Source organism: Convolutriloba macropyga, chromosome 7, assembly GCF_964194025.1.
Source record: "Convolutriloba macropyga chromosome 7, txConMacr16.3, whole genome shotgun sequence".
NCBI lineage: Eukaryota > Metazoa > Xenacoelomorpha > Acoela > Convolutidae > Convolutriloba > Convolutriloba macropyga.
The window spans coordinates 12,911,588-12,934,981 of NC_134474.1; the positions used below are offsets into that span (position 1 = coordinate 12,911,588).

Sequence of the window (23,394 nt, forward strand, 5' to 3'; positions counted from 1 at the left end):
TTAAAGTTTCCATAAAATTTTAGAAAAAAATAACTTTACTGGTAAGATTTCTAATTAAAACATAAAAGCTCCCTTTTAATGGTCACTGAGTTAATGAAAATCAAAATTTTTATGTCAGTTTTATCAAAACCAAAGATTGTTAGTTACAGAAAATGATAGAGTTGTTCGCTCATTTTTGATGATGCGTTCATTTTGTAAAACTTATGTAACCTTTTTAGAGTATCAGATGCTGTTTGTTTTTTTTGGAGTAAGGAATTGTACAAAACTCACATAGTATTGGCTCTAATGGCCTTAAAGTATGTCCGATCGGAAACTTACTTGATGAGTAAATTTTCTTGTTTATTTGTAAAGCATTTATAATGAAAGTCGGTAAACAGAAACAAGAATCGTTCAAAAAAATTTAAAACAATGGAAGGATGCTCGGCTCAATAAAGAAAACAAACCGCTATTTCTTCCACTGATCATTATTTTCAGTGCTAGAGTCTGATGAGGTTGAGTATAGACTTCGATATTTCTTGACGTACAACCAGCAATAAAATTCAAATTCATTCGTACATGTTTTTAAATAACAGATGAAATCGGTTCAAACTAACAATAAATAATGCAATGAGAGAAGAACTTTGGTGCTCTTTATGAAAAATGCAAAACCTGCACCTGAGGACGGGTTTGTTAAAGAATTTCTTACAAAAATTTTGTGAAGCCTTGTAGGTCATCATTTTTTCGCAAAGTTCAAGAGATAATTCAATCTTCAGTTGCTTTATAATGTTCCCATGAACTTTCTCTTTTCTTAAAAATTTCTTCAAATCCAAATAAAGCTACATTTAAATTTGCCTTTTAAAATCAAGTTTACATGGCAAATTGCTTATCTGGTAACTTGTCAGGATTGGATTCTCCAAACATTATTCAAACCTTGCAAAATGTCTTGAAACGTATCTCAGATGCTTTGCGAATCCTAAGATAACTCGCAAGTATCTGAGATTCGAACGAAATTTCTCAGAAGGATTTGAAAAAGAAACCCCTAAGCAGACGCAACGATTTATTGTATTGTAATGTAGGCAACACTACAGTGAACGAGTGACAGAAAGAGTGTCAAGTCAATCATAAATAAGAAAGAAACTAAGAGTTTTTCGAACAGAAAGTTTTTCAAGCTTAAACTTATCGCTGGAGTGCACTTATCATTGATACAAGTTTTGGGCACACAAGAACTGTACCAAAAAAGTCATATTGTTTGTTTTTTTTCAGTTCTGTTTGTTGACTTTGGTGAAAATTACTCAGTGGTAGACAGAGTCCAGCTGACATTTGCATACTCACACCTGGACGGGGGTATGCAGAGGGTGAGAACATGGGCCAGAGAAGGAGCCAGAGAAAGGGCCATGAGCTTGGCAGCCGACAGTGATGATGCAGTCTCCATTGACTCAGTCGACAGCAACAGGGTACCATTTGCCTCCTAGGACCTAGTGCTATAGAGCATTAGTACCGATTCATCATATCCCAAGACTAAAGCATAAATTCACAACTCGATTTTTCAACTTCAAATCGGGTAAAATTTAATGACGCTATCGATATTGAAACGTGTTAAAGTGGCTTTTTTGTTTTCCTCTAAGTCTGCAGAGTAAGTGTTATTCTCTTCATACTCCACAGCCACGATTTTCAAGATTATATAGAGATAAACAGTGAATAGGGATGCTTTCGCACGGTCCTCTTGGAATCAAATTTTCAAAAAATTTACCATCATTGGTTAATTTTTTAAGAAAAAATGACTTTTTTTTGGAAAAACTTTCAAATATTTTCCAATTTTGTAACACTGGAAGTTCTCTTATGAGTAATCATATTTACTTAAAATGGGTCTTTAAAACCTAATCAGTTTAGTTTGCAAAACAAATAAGTCTTTTTAGTCTCCGGAGGAGCTGTTCCAGCATAACGTGGCCAGAATCAGGTCCTGGATTGAGAAATTTTTGGACAAGTGCCAGTGCCAAGTAGCCTCAGACATCGGATACAACCAGATGGTGCGACAGGTGAGCGTATCGTTTTTTTATCATTTTTCAAATTCAGTTTTCTGGCTTCTTTTTTTCCTAACTTTCTTATTTTTTGAGAAGTTCCATAGAATAAAAGGGCAATCAATCTTCAATCTTCTCGTTTAATTGCTTTCTTCCTTCCTCCGGTCAGTTACATAATATTAAAGTTATATGATCATATTCAGTTGATATGATCGTGATCGTCGCAATTCGATGATGTGAGGTCAATTTTCCGTTTGTTCACTGTTCGCGCAGTATATGAATAATGAAAAAAGTCGTGGTATTCGTGACCAAATATTCAGTATAGCAAAACAGCACTGGCTTCATTTTACCCTATCATATGATGCAATTTTATATGATATCTATCTTTCAGCGAAACTTTTCTATTTACCTATTTGTTTACATTTATCGATTTTGATAATATCTTTTGATTGTAGCTGTCTATCTATATGTTTTTGCATGTAGGTGTTGCGAATGGTGTGGTACCTGGTAGCATTTGGCTACTACTCGGAACAGAAAGTGATCCAGAAACTCATTCTGGCTCTCATCTCTATTATGGACGGGTCAGGAGACTTGCCTTACCCTGAAAGTCACCTTAAAAGACTTAACCGTTAGTGCGAATGCCTGGTTGGTTCTTATCTCATAAAGAGGCCAAAAATTGAGACTTATCTGCTCGCATTCATGATTCGAGGAGTTTTTGTATATTTTATTCGATTACAGCAAAAATTATTGCTTGTTAATTATTGCAAGATGAGTGGTTATCGAGCAAGATTCCTTCAAAAATTTTCTTCAAAATCAACAATCAATATTAACGAATTTTTTGGTTTTTTTTCCCTTACAATTCACAATAATATTTCCGTTTTTCCTGAATAATCCTCAAGTCACTTTATGTTTTGAAACCTCTCTTCTTACCGAACGTAAAATATAATTTTCGATATACGCACCGAAGAATCGATCATATGAAATTCATGGAGATAGGAACGAATGACTTTCACAAACAAAACGCTGATCATAAAATTCATAAGAAAGAAATAAAAATTATATAAATCATAAAAAAGCTAGCCGTTTTTATAACCTACGTTTTAAGATTCAAACAAGGAGGCTCGATAATTTTGCGTTTGCACATGATGTTCCGACCTCGTTCATCTACATTTTTGCTTCAATTGTCTTCCAAATGAGGACGAGATAGAAAATTGTAAAAAAAAAACACAAATATTGTTCAAATTTAAATAATTTATTAATTTGAAGAAATGGTCTCCAAGTCAGATCACTCAGTAAAGTAAATAATGCAACATTAGATGGCCGATGAGACCTGCTATTTGTGAGGCAACGAGACACGACAGACAACAAAATCAAGCAACAACAACCACTATTTACATTCAAAAGACAAATAAACTTAATAACAAAGTCAAAATAGCGTCAAAAAAAACCTACATTAAAGAATAGTTTTTAATTCAATAAAGCAAACTTGGGGCCAATTGATAATGGACTCGGAAACAAGTAGACAAAAAAGAACAAAAATTACGTTCATGTTCATGATTTAAACATGCGTTTATGTTTTTTGAACACAAATCATTCCAAATAATGGCAGCCAATTGATCTTAATCAACTGAAATCTTAATAAAAATTAAGTTCAATCATACCTACCATTTGTTAAGATTTAAATACCGAAATTCAGAATATGTCTTACGTCGAGAAATACAGACGACTGATTCGTTAAATTTTGCTATCAAATGGTGTCGATGCCTTTAAAACAATCTATTCCGTACAAAATTAAAAAAATAAAAACAATTGCGCCTTCAGAAAATTATACTCAATTGCGCCTGAACGCCAAAAATGTGTTATGTGACCTCTGATCAATGAGATTGGTCAAAAAATTGAAAAAATGCAAAGTTAAAAGTTCATCATATGTGTTTTTTAAAAACAATTGAATTCAATTTCATAAAAAAACATTCACTTCCCACGGAAATCATTGAAAAGATTCATTTATTTTTCCAGAGGAAACCATTGAGGTCTTTCATTGTTCAGAATATGCCTATAAAAAGAGCGATAAAAAACAAACAATTTTTTAAAACATTTGAATTCAATGTCATGAGAATATTTAGTAATTCACTAATTTTAAAAAAAGGTTTTCTGTTTATCTATAGCCAGCCACTAAGACCTGCTATCATCCAAAAAATTTAGACGACTGCAAAAAGAACGATGAAGTAAACAAAAATGAAAAATTTTACAAAATTCTACTGCAAGACGTTGTCGAAGGCGTTAAAACTATAAGCTATTAACCGAAAAAAAATCAGAACTTTTTAACTTTGTTTTTGTTTTAACCGCTAATAAATCCGACCTGTCAATGATTTTGCGATGAAACCTGAAAATGAACCTCAAAAAGAGGGAAATGTCCAAAAATCGTTGTAAAACTTGTAGTTTCAAAACGAAAAAACTCTAAATCAAAACCTAATAACGCAATAAATGTTTAGTTCTCTTAATTTGAAAGACCTTGCAACCTGTTTTTTTTTTACTTTAGGCTACAAATTGGCCCAAAAATAAAGAAAACAAACGGTGAAGCTCAATAATTCATTGTGTACTTTTTTAAAAGGGTTATTTAAAAAAACTGGATATGTTCCCATGAAATTCAGTAGGAGACTAATTGGACCGGTCATAATGGGACCTGTCATAATTGATTTAAAATTTTCTTATCAGCATTTAACCTTAAAATGCAAGCAAAGATGCGAAAATTTTTCTTAAAAATACAGAGAATGATTACAATTCGATTGTTTTTGAAGTGTAAGAGACAACGATCAGACAAAACAAAACAACCTTATTATTGCTGTGCGTCTCTTGAGAATTCTTTCTTATCCGCAAACTTGGATAATTTGGGATATGGATAATTTGGTAAAGAAATGGTCGATATATCAAAAAAAAAATTATGCAATTTCAAAATTTATTAAATTCGTACAAGCCGCAAAAATTTATTTCAAGAACATTCTCAGAAGAAACTAATGTAAAGCTAGTCCTCTTTGAGGTTAACAAAGATTGTGAGAACAGTTATTTTGTGTGATAATTCGGAAGATCTTGTCCAAGGTGGACTAGATCTGAACAAGCTTAATTTGAACAAAGTTAGACACAAAGTTGGGTCAAACAGTTTGACAACACTCTTTTAACATTTGAATCAAAACCAATTACACTATCGATTGCAATTTCAACGTATTGATCAGCAAAATTGTCAGGAAATTGCGTAGAGATACGGAAATTTTGAACAAAAACAACAAAAATTTGTCAAATATTCACAAAACTTTAAACCTCGATTGCTTGGCGGAAAAAAAAACAAAATAAAAAAAAATCGTTCTAATTGTATATTCTACACTGGCCGAGCTTTTTAATTATACCACTCACAACCTTTTATGATGAATATATCGATCGGCCAAATTTGACTGAACAGAAAAAACATTTGATTTTATAGTTCCTCCCTCACTTTAGTGGATCGGAATAATAATAATAATAAAAAATTGTTTCAAGAACCCCATATTGAATATGATCGCTCTACATTCTATAAACATTACGTTTAATATTTAAATCCACTCTGAGATGCAACATTGACACCTATGAGTTGTTTATGAAATTTCACCTAAACAGCTGATCTTTTAATGGGCATTGGATGCGTTAGTTAATCATAGTGAAAATATTGCATTCATTGAAAGATAACATATGATTTAAATCTTGTATGATTTCGCGGTAATCGTTGTAGTGTCTTAACATTAAGTATAAGGTTAATAGCAAAACGTATTCTATGATACTGTATTATTGAGAAGTTTCCTAAGATGTCACAAACTGTTGTTTAATTTTCAGCGATTGACCGTGAAAAAGTGATCTCGAAGTTCCGCAGCACAGAGCGGTTTCAGCAGAAGGAGGAAAACAATCCAATTGCAGAATCAAAACAACAGTTAGTATTAATTTTTTTAAATTAAATGATTGAAAAAAACATGAAAAAAAAATGAAGTCGAACATGAATCAGGAAATTTTTATTAAAATTGTATTCGCTAAACTGAATTGTAAAGCCTGATAATTGATGCTAGTACCTTTGTGCATTTTGGTGACAAGTTAATAACCACAGGCTCAGAAAGATTGAATAGATCCCAAGTTTAGGTCCAGACCCAAACTGAGCTATGATCATACCCACTCGAACGCACACCCATGTGTTTCCAGACCGAAATTAGGGGTGGGTTTGGTCTGATCAGATGACATTTTGGTCTGTAAAGTCTGATCAGAGGTCATTTTGTTCTGGAGGGTCTGATCAGAGGTAACTTCGGTCTGGAAAGTCTGATCAGAAGTCATTTCAGTCTGGATAGTCTGATCATAGCTCAATTTGGGTCTAGACCTAAACGGGATTTAAGTGACGTCATCCTAGAAATTCTGACAAATTACTGTTAGTTATATAGCTAATAATAATAACAATTCAATAAAAATGAGTTAATAAAATTAACATTTTATGGGATCACACAACAGAAGTCCAACATATGATGTGTTCCATAAATAATAAAGATATCCTAAGATGTGAAAATGGATCGAGACAGTTATCCTTTAATTTGTGTCAATGGATCAACAAAATAGAAATTTAAAAATTTGATATTATAAACCCACGCGCAGATGATCTGTTCTCATCGTGCGAAAAAAATTATGGGTTTTTGTTAATTTTTTCTTTCCAATTATGATCTTAACTTTTTGCTAGTTGCTGCAACTTGGAAGGCAACTTTTCGTATTACAAAAACGGTTCTGTTTCATTTTCGGTTCTTTTATATTGTTGTTGTTGCGCATATTGTTGTATCATAATCTAAAAAAAAAACGGTTTCTTTTCATATTAAAAAAACGGTGCGGTTTTAGAGCCATGGAGATCTTAGACTTGGTTTTCAACATCCGTTTCAACAACCGAATGTCTTTATTCCTCTACCTGTTCAAACAAATGCACGCAGCAATGAAGGGAGTGAAGGGAGGCAGGAACAAAGAGTTGATTCCCCTCCTGAGTGCTGACTTTGACATTATGAAAGATAACAACACAGCTGGGAGAGCTAAAGCTGCCTTGGCAAGATTGATAGCTGATACTGCAATGTTGAAGGATGGCGGAGCAAACATGCGTGAAATTCTATTGGTAAAAAGGGACTTAAAATAGAAGTTAAAATGCCAGAAGTTGCTACTTAGCCAAAAATTGACTTCCGTCGACTTTCCTCATTTTGAAATGTGCGCGTTTCATGTTCTAAGAACGGTTACGTGACTCTGCAGAAGTTACGTGGAAATTCTGGTTTAATACCTCGAACCACTTTGCGGTACGCCAGAAGTTCTCAGTGACTTCATGCAGGGCTGCGTTTACCATTACTTCTTTAAAAAATTCTTCCGTTAAACAGAATACGCTCAAACTTTGTTGCATTTCAAAACCAAAGATATTGAATAAGTTGTTCAACGCTGAGAAAATTTTATGTGTTTAAAAGACGAAACTATATAAGTCAACAATGTGCGGCTGTTCCCGAACTTTTTAGTTATTTTTCAGACTCAACTTAACCCAACATTTTGGCTACAGTTTTCACAAATAAAAACAATTTCTGAAAAAAAACGCTATGCTGGAGTCATTTTTTATTAGTTTTTTGTGTTTACCATGCAACCTTAACCCACTTCTTCAAAGAACTTGAAGAATAAATTGCCGGAGATGCGCACTCTGCTCTCATCTGTAAAAATTGCCTCCCACAAGTAAGAAAAAGCTTCTTGAGCATGTTAATACACCATTTCGATGGAATTACTTGTTATCCTCCTTCTACTTCTCTTAATATTTTTGCCTCAGACTTATTTTCTATTGCTTCAACTTAACTCTATTTTTTTGAAAGAAAACCATAATTTTTGAGAATTTCTCTGACTGTACTTCTGAAAATTGTATTGTAGAACTAAAAAGAGTAATGTGTCACCCTGGTGCGCTCCAAAGAAGTTTGTGGTTTTTTAAAACACTGTTACTAACTTTTTTCATACTTGTTTGTCAATTTGGCGGCTCTTTCGTCAGATTTTTAGCCTCAAAACTTTGAATTTTTAAATAACATTTGTATGCATCCTGTGCACTTGATCTTCATTTAAAGATGAGCTTTTTTGTATTTGTTCCATCAAAAAATTCGACATGCCATAGCGTTACAACTTGGCAAATAGTGATGGAACAAAACAGTCCAATCATCTTTTCTGTGTGAGCTGAGATAACAAGACATAAATCTCTCTTATAAAGTTTGCGAATGAAAACTTTAAATTTCACACTTTTTTAGCTGACAGAGTAAAAACAAATCATCATTACAAAGAAGTGGTAGTGATTAAAGAGCAGAAATTATGCTGTTCTTACCTTTTTTGTACGACTGTGTACATACATGTTTCAAGTCATTAGTCACAATGGGCTTTTTAACTACTTTTTGTAGCAAACTGGAGCTCATCTACAATATCCTTTCCAGTTTTCCACTAATTTTTTAACTTATTGAGCTCATAATAGCTATGTAATGATAAGCCTGCAGATTAATTACCTGTTTTTGGGCGAGATCAATTGATACGTCTAAAAGTGACCTTTCATTCCTCAAATTTCAATTTGAAAAACAGATTTTGAAAAATTTTTCTCTGTACGTTTCTATTTTTCAAGTGTGCAAAAGAGACCTGTGATGATAATGACATTTCAACTGAGATCGCCAATGTAGAAAAACTTTCAATTGATTTAATGATACAGCAATCTTATCAAAGTTATAACACCAAAAATATGGTCACAAATGGATATTTGAAAAATAAGGTTTACGGTGGATTAGATCATATTTGAATTATCAAACAACTTTTGTCCAATTATACTCAAACTTATTGAGTCATTTTTCTCGACAACATTGATCAAAGTAGGAACACACCAGTGTTCGTATTCTACCAGAATTGATTTGAAGTATTATTACCATGTAGATAATTGTTCCTAGCTTCACTCAGGTGTGTAGTTGAGCTATCTTATCTCAGTTCCTTAGATTAGATCTAATGTAATAAGATTTTTGCAATATAGAGGTGTAAAGCTGTGCAAATCAACCTTAAAATTGGCGCATTCGCCTTACCGGCATTTTTGTTGTTGCGTGCAATTTTTAGGGGCTTTCCCATTATAGCCCCCCCCCATGAAACTATAGCCCCCCATTATGGTATGTTTACCATGATTGGGCGGAGGGGCTATAGGCTATCTGACCACTAAGCTAGGGGTGGGGGTATATATAATGGGAAAGACTCAATTTTTCTATTCAATTTTCATTTATTGCATCATCAGGAAAAGGCAACTTTTAAAGGTGAAGCTCCTCGACACTTCAGCTAATGATGTCCTCTTTGGTTCCAAGTACGTTTTCTTAGACCTAATATAACTGTAATAACGATCTCACTGTAGGGACCAAATGTTTTGGGTAAAAATTTTTTTCCTCAAGTTTTTAATTTTTACACTGTCAGTTTAGTATGCGTATATTTGTTTTGTATCTGTAGGATCTGTCCAACTACGAGTACGAAGACATGGTCACAATGTCAATGCATCTCCTCACCCGATACTACTCAGCTCACGAGATACTCTTCGAAAGAGCTATTAATGCACAGGTAAAACTAACACTTCTTGTCTCCGGTTTCAAGCTTTACCCCAATAGTCGTAGAGTTTCAAGGAAAAAGATCTGCTGAAAATTATCACGTAGAAATTTCTGTCAAGTACCATTTTTGTTCAGCTTGGAGTTCAGTTCAGAAATTTTTGAGTCATTGGAGGTAAAGTAGATAACAGAGAAATTGAGTTAAATCAGAAACTTATTTGGGATCTTTTGCGTTTCCTCAAATAATTGAACAAACATAACTAAACTTCTACTTTCATTACAATATGTGATCAAAATAATGTTTATTTTTGCTCTGATAGTGGTTTGTTTAGTCTGATAAATGTTGGGACTCTCTATTACAATTTGGGGTCTTTACCATTATAGCCCCACCCCCCCCCCCCCCCCCCCAACGAATTTATACAACCCACATCATATTATAATTACCATGATTGGAAGGGGGCTATGGGTTATATGACCACTAAGCGGGGGGGGGGGGCTATAATGTGAAAAACTCATTTTCTGTATTATATAATCTACCTCCGGGAAAGAAATGGCTCCCTAATTGACGCTCATGCAATTTTAGGTTGTTGTGAATGAATCCAGCGTTGCCCTATTCAACGAAATATCGGATAAACTTCCAATCTTGCGCCGATTGACAACTTCCAAACTGACAGACGAACAGGTTGGCATAATCCTGCCACTCCTGGACTACATCCGGGATGTCTCTATGATTGACAGGGAATCCCAGGAGGCACACCGTATGAACCAGAACATTCTTTACAACCAGGATGTTGTTGGGGATATATTTGACATTTTGAATCAGAAAGTCGAAACTGCATTGCTGGTATGTTAAATCGGTGAAATTTTGGAAGAATTGGCATACTTTGCAAATTGGATTTGACATTTTTTCTAATGTAGGAAACCAAAAATGTAGGAAATAAAAAACTTAATTTTCAAAAACACATGAGATAGAAATCATTTTTCAAATTTAAGTTGCTAAATAGATATTAAAACTCTCTAGTCAAGAAAATGTTTGAAAAAAAATATGAACATTTTAACCTGTAAAAGTTTAAATTTTCCACCGTCAAATTATCCAATTTTTAAATTTTTTCAGCATTTCTTAAGTTTTTGTTATTCTTCTATCCGAAATGCGCTTAAAAACTGGGAAGAAAGAAGGCTAAATTACATGGAAGCGTATATACATAGGTACAAAATTTGTCAATGCGCAGAACAAACTTTCAAAAATCATTTTCCGTTCTTTTTCAGATGGAGAGTGAAGGTCTTCAGCAAGTGAGACAGAAGTCTTTCCTGGCACTGAAAGCACTGGCACACGACAACCCAGTCATACAGAATAGACTTTATGATCGCATGTTTGAACTCCTCAACGTACAAGGGGCCGACAAGGAGCTGGCCATGGCACTAGTCGAGGTACCTAATATTCTATGCAAAGGGAAAAATCCGAACTCTGTTTTGATTAATCGTACTCAACCGAGTCCGACGAAATGGGTTTGTTAGTTTGTTTTGTAACATTAAATTGACAAAAATTTAGTGATAAACATCATCTCAGAAGCAATACATTTAATCTATGGGTTTGATTAAAAAGTTTGCCTTTTTGCAGCTTACAGAATGATAAACTCTGCAGCTATGCGATTCAAAGAAGTTAGCAGAACTTTTGGCATTTACTGAGAACCACAAAGTTGTTTTAAATGCCTTTTCTAAATCAATGCATTAATTTTAAATTGTGAATTTTGCTTTTTTTTCGTCTGGCCTTGTATTATCTCGTGGCATTTTCAGACCTCGTAATGTGCAGTTTTGCATATTACACGTTGCACGTCCTTTTTCGAATCCTATATATTGAATGCATGATCATTTATTAGGCAGCGTTTAACAAAAGACGAAAACATGCGTTTAAGAAGCTCTAAAGAGCATGGTTAAGAAGCCAGAACGCGAGAAATCAATGAAAGAAGAAGTTGTTCTCTTAAAATGTCAATGTACGAAAAAGCTGAGACCGAAAAAGACTCATTGACACAAGCAAACAAAGCCACGGACCGAAAATTACAGATTTCAAAAGGTTCCTGCTCCAAAATAAACCGAGATGAAAGAAATGTCGAAGACTCAAAAAAATGTCGGAATTAGAAATAGATGCGAAAAGAGGGTAGTGTCCAAAAAATTACTTATGGAAAACGATTGATCAAAAAACGCGGATTTTTTTTTGTCATCCTATCCAATTTTTAGAGCTGCAATAGTGATAGCTGAGTGGAGCTATTCCTTGTTGGTTTGTTGGCTGTTTCACTGCTATCAGAACAGAACACAATAAACTTCTAGTTATTTACCGATTAAGCAGTTTTGTTAAATGCTTCTGACCATTGCATTGCGCTTATTTTCTTTTTAGGAGAGTTTTAATCAGTACAGAAGGGTATACAAATAATCAGTCTTTGGTAAATACATCATTTAAATTATTTTTGAGATGCGCACATATGTCTTACCAAAATTTTGTGAAAGTTTTTGAATAAAGTTTGTTTCGCTTGCTTTTACGGACCTGCTAGTTGGATTTAAACGCGCGCTTGCAGAATTTTTAACGTCAAACTTTTGCAGTGCTAAGGATTATAATGAAAAAATTTCAGGTAAACACATCAAGAATTTGACTTACAACGAATACTCATCAATTGCGAACCTGAAAAAAAACGCTCGAAGAATGGTTAAGTGAATATGTAAACATCATTTAAAACATCTGGCTTTGCATCTCGAACCGCTGCTAGTTTCTTGATAAACGCAGAATTTCTGTGATTTCACTGAGTCAGGTGATCTATACTTACGAAATGACTAAACTAGATAGAAGAAAATTGAGTTGAATCGTTTGAAGCGTCGGTCCAAATTCTTTTTTTCGCAACTAAAGATCAGCAGCGCAATATATTTCAGATTTTCACCAACAACAAGAACAATTGTCTCAAATGCCCCAAACAGTTCATCCGTAAAGTGATGGTGGCCCTGTCCACCCGGAAAGAACCCGCATTCCTGGTGCTCCTACAGGCCATAGTAAAAGTGGAGGAAATCAACTTGCCCATAAAGGGAAACCAGAACAGTGTGATGAAGTTCTTCATGGAACACAGGGAGGTGATAGCCCCAATGCTGGACGGATCCAGAAACTTGTAAGAGCAACCCAGGCTTAGGTTTGCGTCAATGGTCAGACATTCAAAGTCGCACCGGGGGTGGGGTTGGGGGGTGGGATGGGGGATATTTCTGAAGCGTTTTTATTACCCGGCCCAGGTCGCTTGTCAACGTCTGTTTAAAATCTTGAGATCAATAAAAAAAAATTTAACCGGTGCATTTGTTTTTTTGTTGTTATTTTCAGGGACTAGTTTTGTGCGTGGATCTAATGGTTGCATCTTACTACAATTTTACAACACGTGTCAGAGTTGAACACCAGCCGATTTTAAAATTAGCAAGAAATATCATTTAATAACAATATTCTGACTTTCAGGGCTTCTCTGTTAGCTTGAGCCCCGATAATAATTTTTCATAACTTATTTTCGATTTTCAAAGCTTCAGCGATTTACCTTCAAAAATGGTATTTATTTTTCAGGCATACTTTGATAAAGCAGACAACAGCAGAGGAGCAAGAGTATCTGGTCCATTTGGTTGACTTGTTCTCGACATGCGCGGAGGTACCTTTCCACCAAAAATATCAATCTTACTCACATTTTAGATACTCGGATAATTTTTTTGCATATTATTGAACAAATTAGAGTTTGTGTATTCAGGTTTATGACTCCTGAAAAAGCAAGACTAGGCCATAAAGTTTTTATGTACTGTTTATATCGTCTTTTAGATCTCAGAATTACAATGAACACCTTGCTGCATTCAACGAAATTTATTCTGTATATTGGGTTCAAAACAAACTGTTCATGCAGTATTTTTTACATTAGCTCCAAATGACCAAATTCCATGAACATGTTCTAATAGATAGACAAGTACACGATTGTATAACTTATTTCTATTAGTAATAAAAGGAACAACCTATTCATATGTTTATGAAGAGATTCTTAAACTGTAAGTGTTAACTAAACTTTTTGTTATGGTTATAACAATTTAATTTACATTTTATAGATTTTAAAAAGTGGGCTTTTCTTTTTATAAAATTTGTTCAATTTGCACCTTTTCCCAGGGCGAGAACCGGTTCATAGAGTCCCTGTGCCAGACTGTGTTCCAAGTGGATGAGTTGCTGGATCTCTTGACAGATGCATCCATGTCTCCGAGTGTGAAGAAAGCATTCCTCCGATTCCTCCTATGGGTATACCTCAACACAGGTGGAGGCGATGAAGTGGAGGTGGACTTCCGGGAAGACATGTGAGAGATTTTTTATTTTACCAACTGAACTGATAAATTACCCGGCTGTCTCTTAAAAGAAAATAATCGAGAGCAGTAGTAAAATTATTTTTTGTTGTTTCATATATATTTCAATCTGTGATCAATCTTTGCCTCTTTCAATTTGAGTGGTGTATACCTGACCTAGTTCAAACTATTGTACGATGAGATTTTCGATCGTTCAGTTTTGGTTCAGAATGGCAAATTTTATCAAGCTTAGTACTCTTTTTTGGCTTGTCTCTGTCTAAGACTCTTAAGGAAAAACCATATCACAAAAACTGTTTTCTAGTGAAATTTCCAGAATTGTTCTAATCAAATTACAAAGAGATAGCTTCGCTTGATTTGCAAAAAAATAAACCTACGGTTAATCTAAAGTTAAACTTAATCACCGCACATATTTTCAAATAAAAAATTCTATTTTGAGTAAATAATAAAGTGCTAATTCATGGACTGCTATGATCATATTATCGAATTAGAACGGGTTCTTACAGATCACACAATACGGGATCTCTTTAAGGATGCCGATCTAACTTGATTCAACAGCTCTTGTGCATCGGAGAATTGTTTCGTTAATCAAAAAAGCACTCATACAAATTTCTGAAGAACTAATTGTTTACTTTGCAAAATTTTTACTGTGTAAACAGTATATTTGTTGAAGATATTTTGTTTGCAATTTACTAACAAGGAGAGCGGACCGTTTTCTGCGGTTTAGCTCAGAACACTAATAATCTCATCCTGCCTTTTTTTCTCAGCGAAGCATCGGGCCGGTAGGGGGCGGAAAACCACGTACATGTTCTTCGTGAAACGGTTTCCTAATTCTCCTATTGGCCGAGAAATCCAGTGAATTAACTCTGATTATCTCATGAAACTATAATCGTTTTTTTTTGCTTTATAAAACATTAAGAAAGCGGGAGCCTTAGAGCCTGTTTCATCCTTGCGTAGGTGCCTTTATTTTGCCCCTTCTGCTCTTTTAACCATGAAGTTTGTGCGGGAATTAATTGCTCTTCATCAGATGCACCTGCATTGTTTTAGAAGTTCCCCCGAGTTGCAGATGTCAGTCAAAGAGCAGGGAAATTTCAGCAGTAATAGCGGTGCCTACTCATATTTAGTTTTAATTCGAGTTCGGATTTGGTCCTGGATAATCCAGGCCTAAACTGAGGCTCGTTTATTAATTAGAAAACTAAAGGCTCAAATGCTAATATATTGTTAGCCTAATCGCGTTAATTTGTTTGGCGGGTACTAAGAATAGTGGTAATTAACGCTTAAATTTATGCGGGAGATTTGCTTTCTGGGATTAATTATTCGTTCGATCGTTTAGAGCAGCTCTGTAATACTACAAAAGTTTGAAATAAATCAATCATGAACTCGAATTGTAATTAAAAGAGCTAGAATTTCTGATATTTGCGAGATTGAGAAACCTAGTACCCTTACTGTATTCCAAGTGTAAATCAGAACTGGACAATTGTAAAAGCAAGTCTCCTATGTAATATATATATATATATTGCTCGCTTTCTCGCTTGAAAATTGTCCCTTTCAAGCATATATTAACGACGCAAAAGACAAACTTTCAACGCTCAAGGCGGCGCAGTAAAGAGAACAGACGTCTAAAGAACGGGAGAGCGTGCGTTTGCTCCCCGCACGAATTTTTGTTTTGCACTTGCCCCAAGTCTGACAATTGTATAATCAGTATGAACGCAAGTCTGGCATATAAAAAATGACTTGAATTAGTGCCTGAATTAGTACTGATAAGCAATTGCCTTGAGACGTGCCCAATGAAACCGGCTCTGATTTGCACTTTGATTTCGGTACGGTTAAGTGTACACCCCATTTGCCACTTTTTTTAATCATACAAGGATCATAAATGATGTCTTACACATCAAACATTTTTGTACGGTCATTGCATGATCGCTAGGGAAAGATGAATGATCCCTTGTGATTATATTTTCATTATTCCCAGATATCATAAGAGTGTACGGCAATTATGGCACTATTATCAATACTCGTATACTACTTAAGACCAATCTATGACTAAAATAGAATCTTGTATGCTCAACGTATGATCAGCAGAGTTGTAATTTCTTGTTCATGGCTTTGTTCGGCTTCCGGGAAATTTAATATCTTAATGGTGATCATTAAACTGAAACCATTATCTAACTTAATTCAGGTCATTTGACCGGCCTAATTGTGGTTGCATATGGATCCCTCAAAAACTTGCATCAGACTTTTGTGGTAACCAGGAAACTATACTAATTATATATGACTTTAATGAAAACTGGAATTTTTATATAAATAACATCCTAGGAATTGGAATCTTCACATTTATTTTTGTACTATTTTTTGGTTTTGGTTTTGGAAACTTAAGAAGAAAGTTGAACTTTAAAGCTGATAATCCAAACAACGACAATCATGCTAATGAGTAAAAACTAAATTTCGCTAATCGATCATGTCAAAATTGGCATCAAAGCCGGTAAGAGATTTATATTCTTTAGTTATTTTTTATTCGATTATATAATTTGTCTATGCTCATGCTAAAAACCGCTTTAAAAAATCGCTTTCCGTTAAAGGTTGAAGCGAGCTTCTTGGCTTCTTTGCGCAAGCAGTGAAGCATTTTTTTAAGAACCTTAGAACTACGATTTGATTACGAATTACGATTACATTTTGAATTACGATTACATAATTCAAAATGTAATTACGATTACGATTACATTTTGAATTACGATTACATTTTGAATTACGATTACATTTTGTCGCGGAATTACGATTACATTTTGTCGCGTGCGACAATTACGATTACATTTTGTCGCGTGCAAGTTTTGGTTTCAATATTCTCAGCTTTTGGCTCATTTAAAATCATCTATGATCAGACTGCAGCTCTACCAATCAGACTTCAGCTCACTCTTACATACAATTTGTCTTCCTTCGTGTAATATTCATTTTCGCCTTACAACGATGCTTATTTGTTTGGTGGTCCGATTATAAGGTGGTTTCAAACAAGGATCTTGCCGCAGTTTTTTGTCCCTAATTTAATATACAAGCTTACGTGATATTGAACTTTGATTTCAATATCGAAGTTCGAAGTATATAATATCGAAGTTCGAAGTAAATTATATTGAAGTTCGAAGCTCGATTTTGATTCATTTTTGAAGAACGAATTGGATCAATTGAAAATTTGTACCGTATGATTGAATACTGCTATGTAAACGGACCAAAAAATCGTTTCTCTGAATTGAAAATTAATGGGTAAATAAACAATCAAGACTCCAAATGTAATAGCACCTATTCAAGACTCCTATTCGCATCTTCAATTTTTTATCCACTACGGGTCAATACTGGGTCAAATAGATTACCCCAAAACATCATTTTAAATTGGTCGCTAATAGCACACCTTAAATGAGGTTTGAAAACTTATCCCCTTTTAGTCGGATCTGGGCTTTCATCAAACTAATCACCAAAGACCTCGAGGAATTGACAGGGTCTCTAAACACAGACCCCAACTTGAGTCTATACGTGAAGAGAGAACCCAAGTTCACTTCAGTCACTGATAAGAGCAATCACTGGGCTGTTTACTACATGTTCGAGGCTGTCTGTCCCTTCTGCGAGGTATACTTCAAGGACTTTTACGAGAAGGGGAAAGGTCAACCAGAACAGATCCAGCTGGTCACAGATTTGGCAATGGCTTTGAGAGTAAGTCGTCTCCCATGATTCCCATACATTATCTTGCACGATTAACTTTTTTTTCCGACTCGGGTTATTATCGAGTATGATCTGATGATTTTAAAAGATCTAATTTTAACGAAGAGTCCAACCAGATCGAGAAATGAGGCTCTGGGAAATTAAGCCCCCGGAAAAGCCCACGGAAGTAAACCCCCATTTTAAATTTGAATTTTGGTCGCTATAATTTGTTCGGTTGTGATAGTTTCATGTCAAGTCCCACACGCCGGTAAGGCATAGCCATGGCCGGCGAGACATGGCCAAACGCGCCTAATGCACAGCTCTATAATAGTCAGGTGGGGGTTTGTTTCCGTTGGGTTTATTTCCCATCTAAATTTAAGTGAGTTCCTTTTCCGCGCGGAATTTTTTCCAAAACCGGAGAAACAAGCTGATTTTTGAGACATATCAGCGCAAAAACCTTGCATAATAATGCGCTTAAAAGCGAAAAGAAAGTTGTGAGTCTTAAACTTCTGTTTGGACGAGCATATTTATATATATATATATATATATATATATATATATATATATATATATATATGTATATATATTATATATATAATATATATATATATATATATATATATATATATATATATATATATATATATATATGTAGAGAGAGAGAGAGAGAGAGAGAGAGAGATTTACAAAAAAAAAATAGTTCAAAAAAATGGTGAGTTTAAGAGCGTAAACTTCTCAATTATAAATTTGAAGACCTCTTAGGGTTTTGGAAAGATTTCTGAATTTCAAAGCTCAAATACAACTCCTTCATTGTGCGATTTAGCTGAAACTCTTTAACTCTTTTAGCTGTCAGCATTTTTTAAGCGACTTGCACAGACCAGATCAAAAACTTTTTGGCTTGTCTAAGACCTTCTTTTAAAATCAGTAGATGAATGTATTGTCGACGAACAAATTGTGTCCGTCTTTCTGCAAGCTGGAAGAAACTCTTCACGTATATCAAAATCAGAGTTGCTCACAGAGTTAACGAAGAAGCGACTAAAAACGACGAAAAAAAGATTAAAAAAACGACAAACTCTTTGAAAAAAACGACGTGAGAAACGACAAAAACGACGAAAAAAAGACAAAGAAAACCGACAAGAAACGGTCATTTCTTACAAGTAAAAGGCGACTTAAACGAAAACTAACGAAAACGAAGAAAACGACAAAAAAACGACGAAAACGACGATTTCTTACGAAAAGATTGTCGTTTTTTCGTCGTTATCCTCGACAAGGGTGGCAATATTTCGCAGCTTTTTCTTATTTGGCATTGCCGTTTTTCACAAAAAAAAACGACTGACGATAGCTATACGGAAAAATTTTCCTCTTAATTTATCACACATTCTGTCGATAAACGTCCTTCGTTTACTAGGATATAAGGCTAGAGCAAATGCGAGTCACTTAACATCACTGAATCAAAGCATAATTTACTTGACATATTTCGTCCAAAAAAATCAAAAATTTTACAGATTGCTGGTTAATTAATTATAAAATGGCTTCGGAAAAAAAAACACAGAAAAAACCTTATCCAGTTTTTGATAGGAAAGTTCTTTTTTTCCCATACCCGAATATTTCTTAGACCCGCTATATAGCACAGTGGGCTTAGTGGAAGTCCTATATGTAATAATAATAATAATAAATTGTTCTCAAGTATGTATAAACAAACAACATTTTTCAATGAGGTTTACATATACATACTCAAAAGGCCATCAAAAGGCAAAAAAGCCTAGTCGTGTGATGCCTTTGGGAAGCAGTTTGTTAGCGAATAGGGGTGCGGGCAGAGTGTTGATATTGGTTTGTTTTTAAGTTTTAAATATATTGAGTGACAGCAAGTACACGTGATGAAACAGTTGAGTTTTTGCAAAAGGATAAAAATGAAAAAAAAAATATTGTTTTTGACAGTTGCTCAAAAAAACTAATAAAAAATTTCTATGATATCATTTTCTTGTATAAACTTTTCAAGAAAAGTATGGTGGTGTGTATTTATTCCAGATTTGTAGCAGCTCTTCATAAAGTGAACATAGTTTGAGTCGAAATTAAGTATATAATTTAGCAATTTCCTTATTTTTATTCCAATTCTCTTTGGGTTGATACCAGTAAATTGATTGCTAGGTTATAGTTTCTTACTTGTTGTTCTTTTCTCATCTAGCCTCACAAGCTCTGAATCCTCAATAAACCTGTTAAAAACTTCGTTTTTATGTTCCCGCCTAATTGTTTCGGTTAAAAATTTTAAAAGCTCAAAAATATGCAGCTCTTTCACCAGGAAGATTCCATATTTTTCCCGTTCGTTCGCTGTTGATTGATGACTTTGTTTCCTGAAATTAATTCGCGTAATTTGTTTAATTTTCATTTCGATAAACCTCAAGCTTGTCTTGTTTGCAGTTCCATAAATAAGCACTCTATATTGTATAACCGGTTGAAAAAAAGACTTGTATAACCGGTTGAACAAAAGACTTATATACTAAAACTAATTGTTTAATACTCAATATAAACCTCAGTTTGTAGATCAATCCCGTAAATTTGGTCAATTTTGCAGCAACGCTATTTATGTGTTTTTTGAAATCCAATTTGTTGTCTAGCAAAACGCCTAGATACTTTACTTCGTTGCTCTTTTTAAGGGTTGCATTGTTCAGTCTTAGAACTGTCATCATAGTTTTAAAACCTAAGTTTAGATTAATCGTTTTTTCAACATTGAGCGTCAGTTTGTTATCGCTTAAGCAGAGGCCGATGTTGTCAATATCACTTTGAAAAAGAACTTCATTTGCATTTTTTTGGCTGCAGAGCAGTATCGTCGGCATAGAGCGTTATTTTAGAGCAGTTGCATTGTTTTCTGATGTCATTGACGTATATGATGAAAAGTAGTGGTCCTAAAACTGAACATTGCGGCACGCCAAACGTAACAGTTCTCGGACTCGTTCTTACAGCACCATATCTAAGAATTTGTTTTCTGTCCGATAAGTAAGATTTCATAATTACAAGCATTGGGCCTCTCAAACCTATGTTAGCAATTTTTCTAAGTAGTAAGTTATGATCAACCGTGTCAAATGCTTTTTTCAAATCTAGAAACAAACCTATCGAGCACTTTGGCTGGTTTTCTAAAGTGTCCCTAGCATTTTCAACAAAATGCGCTATCGCATCAATTGTTCCTCTTTGTCGTCGGAAACCATATTGATTTGCATCCAGGAGATCAAAAACTTCCAAAAAATTAGATATTTTGTTCTACAGAAATGTTTCAAAGACTTTTGCAACAGTTGGAAGTAGAGAAATTGGTCTGAAGTTTGATGGTTCCTGGACACCATAACTTTTATGAACTGCTACTATGATAGCTTCTTTCAGGCAAGGTGGAAAACTTCTTTCATCGATACATTTGTTGATTAATTTTGTTAGTATTGGCACAATTACCCATTCGAGTTTCTTCAAAAAAAATTGTTCAATTCAAAGCAATCTGTTCTATATTTGGTTCGCATTTTAATTATTATTTCCCGTACTTCCAGCGAAGTGGCCCTGGTTAGTCCAATTGATTGTACACTAATACTACTGCTTTTACAAATATTCTCACTTTTAGACCCAAAATTTGATGCTAAGGTTTTACCAACTGTAGAGAAATAGTCTAAGAATTTATCAGCTGTCTCTTTATTGAGCCTATCTTGTGATGCAACTTTGCCTTTTAATCTGCTAATGCAGTCAAAAAAAGATTTAGAGTTTTTCTGACCATCTGCATTCATTAACCGCTGATAATACATTTCCTTTTTTCTCCTGATCAGTTTTTGCAGCTTGTTACGTAGTGCATTGAATTTGAGTTGATCGTTTTTGTCTTTTGTTCTCATAAAGTTTTGGTATTGTTGTCGTTTCTTGGTAGCTAGATGTTTTATTTCGTTGTCAATCCACAATTTTTTTATATTTTGCACCTTTACAAATTTTTTCAGGGACAAATTTTTCAACACATTTATTCAAGAGAAACTGAAAATTTTTCCTGGCTTCTTCAGAACTTGATTGATCAAGTGTTAGTTCAAACTTCTGTAATTCACGTTGCATATAAAACTGAAGATTAACAATTACGTTTGGGTCATTAAGTTTTGTCCACATTTTAATCATACGATCATCATCATTTTTTTTTCTGAATGATTCAATTTGTGTCCCGAGAATCCAAAAAAGAGCGTATAATGATCTGTTAGCGTAGTTTGTGACAATTTGAGATCAATTTTTACGTTAGAATTCACGGCATCAATACAACAATTACTAGTCTTTGTTTCTCTAGTGCAGTTCGCATTTTCTGCATAATGCAGATCAAAAGACAGCAGAGCTTTTTGCAATGTTTTCAACTTTTAAGAAACCTGTGATGATTTATATTGAAATCACCACATATAACTGACATATAGTCTTCCGGAATAACAACTTTCTCAAAATGGTTTCCTAAGCTTGTGCTTAGTTTTTCGTTGGACGTGTTTGGTTTGACGTATATTGTAGTTAAAAAAACTTTTAACTTATTATAGCAAAACTTCAGTGTCAAAATTTGGCACTCATTGCTGGTGTACTTGCTTACTGTTTCGAACTTTATTTCATTATTCAAAAAAATACCAACTCCTCCACCTCGATTTCGTTTTACACCCCTACTGACTTGACGATTTTTTGATAACCATCTAGTTGCAAACAAGCAGTGTCATACTCTTCGTTTATCCATGTTTCTGTTAAGCAGTCGGCTAAGGGTAGACTATCTAAACTGTTTACTAGAATTTGAAGCTGATCTAAATTTTTGTATATAGATCTTATATTTTGAAGCATGAAGAGTTTTTGCATTTTGTTGTACTAAAATGATATGTAAAAGTGGAAGAAAAACGGGACGACCATTGTCTTCAATTGATTGTAGCAGCAAAGTTTAAAGTGTTAGCGGATATGACGTTGGAGTTAAAACAACTCTGGTTACAAGAGTAAAAAATTGTTTTTTCGAAAAAAAAGCTAAATCGTAGACAGAATATGTATTTATTTTGTTAAAATTTTTAAAAATATATAGCCTAAAAGGAGAAAAAAAACAAGAAAACGATGAAAATAAAATTTTTCTGCTAAGATCATGTATTTGGAGGAAGTTTACAAGTTTAACAACTTCAAGCGCGTAATCGCAGCAATCAGTTGATATACTTGATTTATCTTGGGTGATCCTGTTTTCACATTGAGAGAAATAAAAAGAAACGACATCTTGGATTTTAAATAGGCGCTTTATCGCAGCCATCAAATCTGATGTACGATTTGATGGCAGCCATCAAATCGCAGCCATCAAATTTGATGTACAATTTCAAATCAACTCATAATTAATAATTTGCCAAAAACTCTTCAAGCTCGATAGATAAGGCCGTGAGAAAGATGCAGCAATCGGTGACTTCAAACGGGAGTTTTTTATTGGCATAAAGGAATTTCAAAATAGTGAGAGACAACAGAGTTAGTTTTTAGATGTAGTCATTGTAGGTTTGTCACAATTCTATGTCAGCAGTAAATTTTTGTTTCAGATTTCTGTCTTCATGAAAAGATGACCTCTAGATTATATTATCAGCCACTGTTTCAACTTTTTGTTCACCTAAACACCTAAAATTGTTTGTTGATCTCTTAAAACATGCAAGAACTGAAAAAATCTTGCGTGATTAAAATTCAGAAGCCACTTTTCAAAGACATAAGATCTCGGCTAACACTTCGGAAGTTATAAATCCCTCTAAAAGGCA

The 23,394-nt window shown here is 34.3% G+C and overlaps 1 protein-coding gene across 4 annotated transcripts in view; it reads left to right on the top strand.

The window, feature by feature from the left end:
• The window catches only part of LOC142342611 (inositol 1,4,5-trisphosphate-gated calcium channel ITPR2-like), a 144,995-nt gene that overhangs the window by 45,119 nt on the left and 76,482 nt on the right, over positions 1–23,394 (top strand). For all 4 annotated transcript variants that reach the window (XM_075394021.1, XM_075394020.1, XM_075394024.1 and 1 more), the window contains exons 19-30: positions 1,243–1,433; positions 1,896–2,015; positions 2,481–2,625; positions 5,859–5,952; positions 6,891–7,155; positions 9,519–9,626; positions 10,194–10,454; positions 10,877–11,038; positions 12,530–12,759; positions 13,194–13,275; positions 13,776–13,957; positions 17,395–17,659. In XM_075394021.1, the coding sequence (XP_075250136.1) occupies positions 1,243–1,433; positions 1,896–2,015; positions 2,481–2,625; positions 5,859–5,952; positions 6,891–7,155; positions 9,519–9,626; positions 10,194–10,454; positions 10,877–11,038; positions 12,530–12,759; positions 13,194–13,275; positions 13,776–13,957; positions 17,395–17,659 (2,105 nt within the window). The remainder of the gene's footprint in view (positions 1–1,242; positions 1,434–1,895; positions 2,016–2,480; positions 2,626–5,858; positions 5,953–6,890; positions 7,156–9,518; positions 9,627–10,193; positions 10,455–10,876; positions 11,039–12,529; positions 12,760–13,193; positions 13,276–13,775; positions 13,958–17,394; positions 17,660–23,394) is intronic.